This window comes from Centropristis striata, chromosome 8 (assembly GCF_030273125.1).
Source record: "Centropristis striata isolate RG_2023a ecotype Rhode Island chromosome 8, C.striata_1.0, whole genome shotgun sequence".
NCBI classification, from domain to species: domain Eukaryota; kingdom Metazoa; phylum Chordata; class Actinopteri; order Perciformes; family Serranidae; genus Centropristis; species Centropristis striata.
Window position 1 is genome coordinate 14705033 of NC_081524.1, and position 11899 is coordinate 14716931.

The window sequence follows — 11899 nt, forward strand, 5'->3', positions numbered from 1 at the left end:
GTCAAAATACTTTCTTATTGGGCTTTTAAGTTGAAATGTTGGTGCTATATCATCACATTGTTCATGTGTGGCAGCAGATGCCAGAGGCTGGGTTAAATAGGAAAAACAACAACAAAAACATAATTTCCACTAATGGCTTTTTAAAGGAAATATTGCAAATATGCTGCACTGTAATATTACCATTACATTTAATTGTTTCAATATTTGCATAAGCCGCCTGCAGATATTAAAGGAATACTGCACTGCTAAATAGTTTTTGGTCCCAGAAGATTTATGCAAGTCTTACAATTATTCAGACCTTTAATACCAACTTTGGAAAAAAAAGTTTTTATGTATACAACTGCTTACACTGTCTAACATGTTCCTATATGAATCATGCTTATATTTACACTTTGCCAGCACAGTGACAGAGGAAATTAAACTCTCATTTTGTTCTGTCTCTCACTCTCTTATAATGTCACACAATACAGATGACACAAGCATGCACAGACAGATGCCACATGCGTTTCTAACAATCGATCAACTTTATTGTACAAAACTGATTAGAGTACAAAACACAAACCCGAGGCTGCAGGCTCCGGCTCTGACAAGTGTTGGCAATAACACAACTCATACCATACATGTTGAGTCATCCCCTTTCAAATGACAAGGAACGGCTCCACGTGTAAATGCATAAAGCCTTTGACTGACTTCATTCCCATTCTCACTCAAATGGGTGGTTGACGTGAACTCAAATTCAAAGTGAAAAAACGAATAATTAAAAAATATATGTCAAATGACATACAATTATATTCCCTTATATGTGAATAATTCAAAACTGAATGTGTCCATTTCTAATTCTTCATATATTTAGCATATTATTAACTTTTGGTGTGGTAGTCCTAAAATGTGTCCACCGGTGCAACAAAATAAAGAATGTCATTATTTAATTCAGAGAATGTTGGACAGATAAGATGGATAAGCCCAAGGCATATTAGTTATGAATATTTTTTTTTATCAATTTACATTATTTTCAATGATCAATCAATGTAAATTGACAAAAATATTCAGATCAATACTTAAACTGCGTTGTACCAAAGGACTACCTTAAGACGACCAGTTCCAACACTGTACGGAAATAGTAATATTATGAAAATATTTGAGCCAGAAGTGATCTTGTGTCCAGAGATTCTTCTGTCCTTCCTGGTTCTGGAAGGACCCCTCTCAGTAATGGGGTGGTCACATTAATGCCTGTTTTATATCTACATCATGGCGTTGCTCCAGGAGGACAAAATGTAATGTGTCATAATAACTCTACATAGGGACCTTAACACTTATATCCTCTAGATTCATTAAGTAAACACTCGTATGACATGCATTCAAGTATTTTAATGTATTTAGATGAATTTTTCATTAAATTACAGTTGTTTTAAGATAAGTAATGCTACCTAAGACAGTTGCACCGATGGACAAATGTCATGTTCAAAACAGAATATTTGCATAGTTGAAGAACGATACTCATTGTTTGCAGATGGATTAGATGTAGAAGAATGAACTGCATATTAAAACATTAATTTTAATGAAATATTATAAAATTTTAGTAATATTTGTCACTGGGAACACAAAAATTGAGCGTCACGTCAACCACCCAAATGCAATTGTGAAACTATGATGCATATCAGTGTGTCAAAATTTGATAGTATTGGCATTAATTCATGAAATACTGTCACAGGAAATGCAAATGAACATGAAAATCAAGATTAAAAAAAGCAAAATGCTCACTAAATGTTTTGTTAGCAATGTCAAACAGTAGTGCTCCTTTCATTCTAAACTCTATCATACACAGGTACCTTTTCAAATGACAAACAGAGGACTGTAAACCAGAGTGCATTTCATCTTTTAAAATCCATACTGTACAAGATCGCAGTAATTTGTATCTGTACTTGGCAAGGAGTGGTGTTCTCCTGAGTATTCTTCATAGCAGTGCAGACAGATCACTTCAGACTCTCCTGGAAACAAGGAATAACTGCCTTTGGGCTTGAGTCAAGTGTTGTGGATCTAGACATCATTAGGTGGAGGTTTTGGCTGGGAGGACGTTGTTCTCAAAGTGTCCCTGGTTAGTGATATTCCCAGCGGGGAAGTATCTGGCCACCACGAAGGAAGAGCCGTCTGATGCAGTGGCCTTACCCACACCCAGCTTATTACTGCTCTTCCACACCATTGCTGTGAAATGACCTATGGTGTTAAGAGAAATGAGAAACAGGAAATTAAAGGCAGAAAAAGCAGGAGGGGGTGGGGGGGCTGTTAGGACATGGCTGAAGTTGAGTGCAGTTCCTCTAAATATTTACTGACGAAGGAATCTTAAGTCCTCTCTCGCTCATCGGCCCCAGAACTCCATGTACACTTTATTCCTTTCCTCCTCTATTGGGCAACTTTATGTGAATCAGTGTGAGTCAATAGCCTGGCTAACACCAGACTAATCTCAAATGAGATCTAGTCTGGAAACCATTTCATCATTTCTCCGTAGAGGAGGTGTGGTTTACGATCCTCCGGAGCTGTTTATTGGACGCTTAGAATGTCTATCAAAGCGTCTGTAGGTAGCTCTTAGCCAATCAGATCAGTTATACCAGATGACGTAGTAGAGCAACAGAAATGGATGTTTGTTGTGTGTGTGTCTGTGAGAGAGTGTTGCTGCTGCTTTGCTTCTCCAGTTCTCGCTTTCTGCAAGATTATTTATTTTCACGCTTTATTCCCCCTCATGTCATTCAGCCACACACATCCACTGATTTTATGGGCAATAAACAAGCTGCTGCGGGTCTCTGGGGGCTCTGCTGTCCCCCGGCTCGTAGCCAGATCACCGCCGTTAGCGGCTAGCGGCTAATAGCCCCGCTACCGTGACGGTAGCGTAACGCTACCGCTATTAGCCCAGCTACCGTAACGCCGGTGATCTGGCTACGAGCCGGGGGACAGCGGAGCCGCCGAGAGACCTTTCGCCTTTCAACTTTCGCTCTAAACTATTTAAAACACCATCTACAGCTAAAGAGAGTTTCGCGTCTGCAGCAGCCATGTTGGATCCGTAAGAAAACTACAAGCTTCCGTCTGCCGAGTAGTACGCGTCATCGTCTTGCCGTCCCTCCCCGCTCTGTGATTGGATCCCTAAGACAGGGCTAAGAAACCTCTCTGGTTTCCAGACCCTTTGGTAGTTCGAAATGAAATCGAACGCGCAAGGTAGTCTGGGTATACCCAGGCTACAACTTTATGTGAATCAGTGTGAATCACTGTAATAAGCTCCGAGGAGTGATCTGCTTTACAGGTGATTAAGTGAAACGGATTCATGCACAGTAAAGTCAGAGGCTATGGGAAACCATCTAGAGGAATTAGGCCAGACTGGAGATGACATGTGGGCTGAGGAATGATACAGAGGACTGTGATTCCCCCTCAGTTTCCCCATGGCTGGCCTCTGACTCAGACACTCAAACACTGACTGAGGTGTGACATCAGCAGGGGAATAGCAACAACCTTGGCCATGCCTGGGTAAACATGACACTGAGAAAGAGAAACTGACAGCGAGGAAACAGAAAGTGACACAGCAAGAAATAGATATATTGACATGAATGCATTAATAAAATAAAATTAGACAAGAAGACATAAAAGCACACAAGAAGAGAAGTGTTTGATACAATGTGTCAGAGTTCAAAGGAATCTTAAAACCCATTTTTATTCACTGGCTTTTAACTCGACATGAGCCTTTGCTCTGTTTTATTTTTTGTTTTTTTTTGTTCTTTGTGGCTTTTTAAAATTAAGATTAATTTTAAAACCCATTTTTATTTACTGTTTTTTGTTTTTACCCAGCATGAGACTTGCTTTGTTTTACTTTTTTTTATATATTGACATGAATGCATTAATAAAATAAAATTAGACAAGAAGACATAAAAACACACACAAGAAGAGAAGTGTTTGATACAATGTGTCCGAGTTCAAAGGAATCTTAAAACCCATTTTTATTCACAGGCTTTTAACTCAACATGAGCCTTTGCTCTGTTTTATTTTTGGTTTTTATTTGTTCTTTGTGGCTTTTTAAAATTAAGATTAATTTTAAAATTGAGATTTATTTTAAAATCCACTTTTATTTACTGTTTTTTGTTTTACCCAGCATGAGACTCGCTTTGTTTTAGTTGTTTTTGCTTGTTCTTTGTTTTTTATTGTTTTTATTGTTGGTCTGTCCTGCCATGTACAGCACTTTGTATCAGCTAATGCTGTCTTAAAGGGCTCTATAAATAAAGTTGATTTGATTTGATTTGAGAGTTAACATGTACATTTTAGTTTGACATATACAGATTTTTAAATTCATGTCTGCACATTCAGGTTAAACTGAGGAGTTGACTTTTGGAATTTCATTTTGCTGTTCTGTTCAATGTGATGAGAAGAGTTTTTATTATTCCAGGGCTTCTATAAATTATATTTTACTGTACTGATTTAGTTGCTCATTTCTTCCTTGACTAATTGATCTCATGGATATTTACTGTCAGAAAAAAAAGTTTAAAATCACATTGCAAATCACAAGTTGAGATATTCAGATGGCTTGTTTTAACAATCAACAGTCCAAAACCCAAAGATGTTTACTTATCTGTTTTTTACATCAGCTTTTACATAACATGGCATTTATTTCCAAAAATGAGAAATAACATATGTGGCTAAAGGACATTCAAATAAATTCATGGAAATATTGGACACATTTATTGAATTCCTGGAAATTGATCAGGCCGAAATTAATTTGTGAAATTAAAAAATAAACTGACAAGCACCTGAATGATACCTCAAATACTATTATTATTAATTTAATTCATTTATTTATATATTTTTAATTTAAAAAAAATGACCATGACTATTTTATTTTTTGAGTGTCAATGTGTATATATATCTTCTTTCAATAAAAAAACTATACATATAGTCAATTAATAATAATCAATGCATCAACTTTTTTTTCTATTTTGTTTTCCTAAATTAGGATTTAATTGTTATATACTGTATATTAACATTAAACATATTATAATGATTACTTATTATCCTGGACGTTGTGGTTGGGGAGAGGGACGTCTGGAATTTATTTAATTTATTTATTACTATATTTCTATAGCACCTTTCAAAACCAGGGTTACAAGGTGCTTTACAAAGTACATTATCACGGAGGCAATACAACAGTTAAAACAAAAATAACAGAACATCATCAAAAACAGTGAACAAGCAAAAATAATAGGATACAAAATTAAAATATGTGTAAGACGTTAGAAATCATTGCACAAATGCCAGCCTGTACAAGTGGGTTTTTAAAAGTTTTTTAAAATGATACACAGACTCAGCTGCCCTGCTTAGCCTGCTGACCCCGTGACCCGGCCCCGGATAATTGGAGGAAAATGGATGGATGGATGAAAACAGTCAATTTGCCCAATTTGTTGTTATTGTAGTGAAGGTCAGAGAAGGTTTGACACCGACTGATATATAAAAAGAAGTGTGAGAAATGAACAGACACTCTGAGGTGTGAAGCTCACCAGTGCCAGAGGAGAATCCAGGACGGTTGAAGTTGTACTGTTTCACTTCATCGTACCAGCGGTCTGCAACATCCTTCCCTGCACACACACAGGAAAAATGCAACCTCAACTTCAAGGACAATCAAATCAGTCTTGTGTGGTATATATTGATCAGAATGGCAGCAATTTAAGAAGAATGCTCCCTGGAGCTACAAATCTGTTTGGGGCACATGTTATTTACAGCGCCGCGCTTTTTGTCACCCGATGCAGCACTGACTGTAGGAGATGTTTTATGAATCACACCGTCCTGCATTGACATATTTCTTCAGTGAGTCATGGTGTCTGAGCTCTCAAACACAGTGCAAAGTGGAGGGGAAATAGATCCCAGCTGTTCATTTTCAGTGTAGGACAGTCTACTTTAAGCCTCGTAGACTAAACTACTGTATGTATGGAGTGATGTGTATCTCAGGGGAGCACAGCGAGGGCATATACACAAAATCATTCAGCTTCATTAATAGTATAAGTATGTGCATACAGTACCTGATTGGTCATAGGAGGCCCACGCCAGGTTCTCCCCACAGCTCCCTCTACTGGACTCCACGCTGTGTTTCAGGATCCGTGTGCTGGCCAGACTTTCAGCATAACTGTGGACAGAGACAAAGAAAGTTGACAGTTAGAAATTAGAAATTGTCTCATCTGCGATGAATCCTGACACTCCTGCAGTGGAGAAAGAGAGTTAGACTCAGTCAGTCTCAGTTCCTAAAACCACTTGATACAATTTATCATTCTGTTATTAGATTTATTACTGGCGATGGGTTCATGACCCATCACTGCATCTCTATCACAATGTAGGTTGGACTTCCCTGGCTCTAAGAAGGGAGCAACACTGTATATTGTTTATTTATAAGGCACTACTGAAAAAACTACCATTCTACTTATCGAGCCTAGTGAGCTTCAGATCTTTTACCTTTGCAACTCGTTCATATAACCACTGGCTCTAAATATCCCTGCTATTAAAACGGAGGTTGGGAAATTCGCTTTTGTTTATTTCGCTCCTTTTAAATGGAATAATTTACTGTCACAGCCTCAGTTGGATACACTGATTCCTTTTAATCATTTTAAAGACATTCTTATTAATTCTTCAATTCTTCATTCTTATGATTTCTGAATGTGTATGTACTCATTGAATTTATTGTGCCTCTGTTGATTATATATTATGGATATGTAGTGTAATGTGTTAAAATTGTATTTGTACTGTAATCATGGCGCCATTGGAAATGAGAGCTTGCTCTCAATTGGCCTTCCCTGAATAAATAAAGGTGAAAAAAAAAATGAATCACTGTGCTGTCCCCCATCCCCCAAAAATGACTAATGAAACGTCCTTACCTCAGAGAGTCAATCTAGTGGAAATATGCAAGGCACGCACAGAAACCACTTCCTCTAAACAACTGCTTTTGGTCACTGGGCTGATATTATTACTGGTTTAAAGACCATCTGGCACTAATATAATATTTTCATTAAGTTTAATCTGTGTAATGACAAAGATGTATATGCTAACCGACAGGTTTTTATCAACATGATGTTGACACAGTGGCAGCATTTACTCCAAATTACAATCTGGGGTGCTACTACAGGGACAAGGTTCAACACCATGGACTGGTGGTGAATTATATCCCCAAAACATGCAGCTGGAAATGAGTGAATGATGCCTTAAAAGGGAAACTACACCCATTTTTGAAATTCATAAATGTTAACATGTATGAATTTTAAAAATAAGGTGGTCCAGAAATATAAGTGAACATGAACAACTCTCACAAAAACTAGTGTGCTAAAACTCAAAATTCTGATCAAATCATCATGTATAAAGTCTGGAGCTGCTCCGTAGACATGAATTTGGAAAGATGTTATACACGGGAAAAAACGAAAAGTTGAGTGAACTCAAAGTTTCAAGGCAACAAACTTCGATAAAATTTTAAGTTGGACAATTAAACGAAATATTTTAAGTTTTGTTTTTGAGTTTGCTCAACAGATTTTTGTTAGCTAGCCGCTAGCATCAGTTACCCGCTCGCATCAGTTAGCCGCCGCTAGCATCAGTTAGCTGCTCGCATCAGTTAGTCGCTAGCATCAGTTATCCGCTAGCATCAGTTAGCCGCTCGCATCAGTTATCCGCTCGCATCAGTTAGCCGCTCGCATCAGTTATCCGCTAGCATCAGTTAGCCACTAGCATCAGTTAGCCGCTAGCTTTCACTAATGACCGAATTTCACCTCTTTTCACAACAAAGAAATAAGAGTTATCAGAACTATTGTCCCTTGTTTTGAACTCCAACTTAAAGATATAAGTAACAACAACTCACCAACTTGTTTTTGAGCAGACAACTGGCTTCCTTTGTTGTGCTAACTTACATTATTGCCCTTAATGTCAATAATTTATATTTCCAAGTTTTACCAACTGAAATCACTGTTTTAGGCCAAAAAATACAAGTTGGCTTTTTTGCAGTGTAAATGACACTGAGAGCACCCAGGGGGATGTTCTGAGTATGAGGGGACATTTTTTCTGCTTCAGATCTGAGCTCACTGCGATAGAATGAGGCTCATTTTGACATAAAAAAGAAAAGAAAAGAAGCATTCTATGGGTCCACAAAATCCGTCTCCCATTTATGGATCAACTACAGGCTTTATTACTTGATGACATCACAGGTTTGAGACTTACTTCTCCTCCGCCTGGCTTTAAGAGAAGGCAGCTGATCAATATAGATTGACCACTGAAATAACTTACAGGGATTCTTACCCTTTAACCGTCCTCCTGAACAGGGGTGAAACAGTTGCATAATCTTGGTAAGAATCTTTACAAATGCTTGTTGACACAGAGGGAGAGGTAAAAGCACCATTGATTATATTCCAATGAACCGGACTATGCTTTAAATAGTAGATCATCTCCAACAGTTAAATATTTACTATGATAGATAATACCAGCATAAACCCACATTACCAGAGGTGTAGACTGTTTGTCATTGAAGATATGGCATACTAAAGCTTAAGGTCTCTTCCTTTAATATACATTTAATATATTTCAATCAACAGAAGAATAAACACAGATTTGCAACAGTTCTTTAGATGTTACTGTAAATTTCAGGTATCATAACTTTGATGTGTTTTTAAGCAAATCGATGTTGTTGTTGCTGTTGCACCATTAAACATGCTTGAGGAAATGGACTGAAAGACTATTATCCAAGACAGCTAGTTGCCTCTATCCTTCCTGACAGCAATAATCAAGTTTGCATTTGCTCAACACAACAAATTGTCAACATAACTTGTAATCATGACGAAAACAAACCAAGACCCACAATATCGTATTGAATTTCATAGTTATTTCATTTGACAGGCTAGGCTGGAACTGTCATTGTTACCCAGAGCAGTTTGACAATGACTGGTATGCGTATCCTTGCTAATTAGCTTTCTAATTTGATCTGTGTGTGCATTAACCCACCGGGTAGCCTCTCTGCTCAACTTGCTGCTCAGCTTCAATGGCGGAGCCTGGTGCTTCCTCCTGTACTCATTATGGCACTGCAGCACCTCTTCAGAAAACTGCTTGGAGGCTGATAGACAGACAGGAGAGAGGCAGGAAGGGTTAGGCAGCCAGTGAGCAAAATCTGACAAAGGAGACGTGATGATGCAACATGAAGACTTGTGCATGGCTGCAGAATGCTAACCGGAGCTGAAGTGTGAGCTCACCACCTGAAGACTGACTGACCTCAGACAGCGAGTACAACTCAATGACAGATGATGGAGCAGAAAACGTCATCCCCCTCGCTGCCCGGTGCCTATCACTCACTGGCCTTTTCATAAGTCCCACAGTCTCTCGAGTGCTCACACAATAGACACATTGAAACGCCACACACAGACAATGCAAGCACCAATGCTGTCTAACAGCCAGCATCCACTCAGCATGCTGCAAGAGGAATCTTAACTAAAGATCAGTAAAAGCTTACTGCAAGCACCATTAACACAGTAGAGAAAAAGTTTCTTTTGCAACTGTGTATTTCCTTTGTCCTACTTCAAAGTCCACAAACACATACAGTAAACAAGCAAACCCACACATGCACACTTAGAGGGGCAAAGTTCTAACTCAGGCCAAATTGATACAATCAGAGGTAAAATCCTCAGGGTGCAGTTTCCACTTACCTGACTTTCCCATGGTGCTGACACAGGAAGCCTTCAGTAAGATCAGTAACACTCTTGAACGAAAGCAGCCTCTGCCCTGTCTTGTTTTCTGTTCCAGCCCTCTTTCTCTCTGCTGCTGCCTCCCTCTGCCTCTCTTCCTGCCTATCTAACACTGATGCTTTGAAGCAGCTGCTAATGCCTTTATTTCAGGGCCTTTCCTTCAGTTTCTGTCTTGCTTCAACTTACACTTACAAGCAGTTGTGCAAAGTTCCCCTCAAGCTATTTATCTGCGTGTACAGACTATTACCTAACATACTTCTTTCTCAAGTTTAGTTTCACTTCTTTCAAACCTGCCTGTCTCTTGAAGCCACAGCCCTTCCTACTGCTGATCTACGTCTATCTTTAAGCCCCAGAGCAGCACACACCCACTCTGTGACTTTACATTCCCACAAATGAAAGGGGAGCCCCTGCAAACGTTGGTGACATCATCTCTGTGAGACACATGCCCATATATGGCTCTGAGATTCTTGTAAACTGTGACTTGGTTGCCATGGACAAGAAAATGTTACTCTGAGCAGCTGTTGCTAGGACAGTCCTCACAATCCACACAGTCATGATGCAACGTTGTGCTGTGTCACTGGAGACAATAGCAAACTGAGTTAGGTCACACGGTGCATACAATCCATACTTTATGTGTCCCTAAAGAGGAAATTCAAGGCAAGCAATCTTGCAAACAGAAATACACATAGACAATTAATTTATATAGAAAATTGAAATAAAAATGTATCTAAAAATACAAGCATGCCAAATGTGTTTGGAGGACATACACAACGATAGCAGCAATATCTTACTAGGCTGCAATCAACAAATATTTTTTTTATATTGTTTTGTCAATAGTATATCAAAAAATAATGAAACATGCCCTGTGTAATTTCCCAGAGATCAAGTTGATGTCTTCAATTAAAGTTTTTTATCCAACCAAAAGCCCACATTTAACCCTTAATAGGGCACTCATTGAAATACTTGCATATTCCAAATATCAACCCTAGAGAATATTGGAGGATATTACATACTGCCAGAATGTGGAAAGTGGAATGTACTGTACTAAGAGAAAAAATTGCACAGATTTATGAGATTTAAAGTGGTGAATCTGCAAGAAAAATGTTGCTTTTTCCCCACTTTTTTTCTTGTAAATCTGCGACTTTTTTGAGCAGATTTGCCACTTTAAATCTCTTAATTCTGCGCCTTTTTTTCTTGTAGATTTGCCATTTTAATATAGTAAATTTGCAACTTTTATTTTTAATATTACTATTACTATTATTATTTGTATTTTTATTTATATTCACACTTTATCTATTTATCTTTGCTGATTAGCTGGAAGAAATTCATGTGGTTCTACGACCAAACAGAGAGACATGGGGACCAAATATAGTTCTTCGCCCGATAAAGGGTTAAGAAGCATGAAACCAGCAAATAGGTGTCTTTATTCCTTTAAAAAGAAATTACAAAAACAATTATTCAATGATCGAAATAGTGTGGCAATAACTTTCAGTCAATCAAGCCATTGATTCATGCATGAATCCAATTAAAAACAATTCCTTTGTGACCTACATTCAGTGGAATACAGTAAAAAAACAACAACAGATGTATAATGCTTAAACTGTGATGCCTTTGTTTTTTGTAAATATATACACTCATTCTGAATGTTTTGCATTCTGTTCTTATTAACCCTCTATGGTACGCATTATGAAAAAAATGTATGGAGAGTCTTTTTTTGTCTTGAAATAGACCAAATAAACATAATCTGAAGATTTTGGGGTTTGTTGCCCGTAGACAGCATTGTACCATTACGGTGCACAAGTGAAAAAGAAAGTTTGTAAAATTTATTTTAACATTATTTATTTCATAAACATGTGTAAAAGATTCATTAGCTTCAACAGGGTACAAACATAACATTTTAAATTTAGAAACATTATAAAAGGACATTTTTTAACTGAATGTTGCCTGAACCAACGACCCATTGAAATGATTGTCTTGAACGGTCTAAGTTTATGAAACTATCTAAAATGAAGGTTTTCTCACCTATGAGTAGGAATCTATTTTTTTCAAGATGGAAAAGTGCCAGGAAATTACGTTTTGAGTGATTTTTTGTGGCACAAAATGGCAAAGCTGTTTCCTTTGGAAAAGTCTGAAAAATAGGGTTTCAATATGGCCTCCTGGAGGTCATGTGA

At 37.8% G+C, this 11899-nt stretch overlaps 1 protein-coding gene across 1 annotated transcript; it reads right to left on the reverse strand.

Moving 5' to 3' along the window:
- Window positions 1-1033: 1033 nt before the first annotated feature.
- Window positions 1034-10075, reverse strand: glipr2l (GLI pathogenesis-related 2, like). Its single transcript, XM_059339099.1, has 5 exons — window positions 9690-10075; window positions 8995-9103; window positions 6048-6151; window positions 5529-5606; window positions 1034-2214 (listed from the first exon to the last, which is right to left on the reverse strand). Exons 1-5 carry the CDS (start codon window positions 9700-9702, stop codon window positions 2048-2050), a joined length of 471 nt encoding a protein of 156 aa, XP_059195082.1. The 5' UTR covers window positions 9703-10075; the 3' UTR covers window positions 1034-2047.
- Window positions 10076-11899: the final 1824 nt, after the last annotated feature.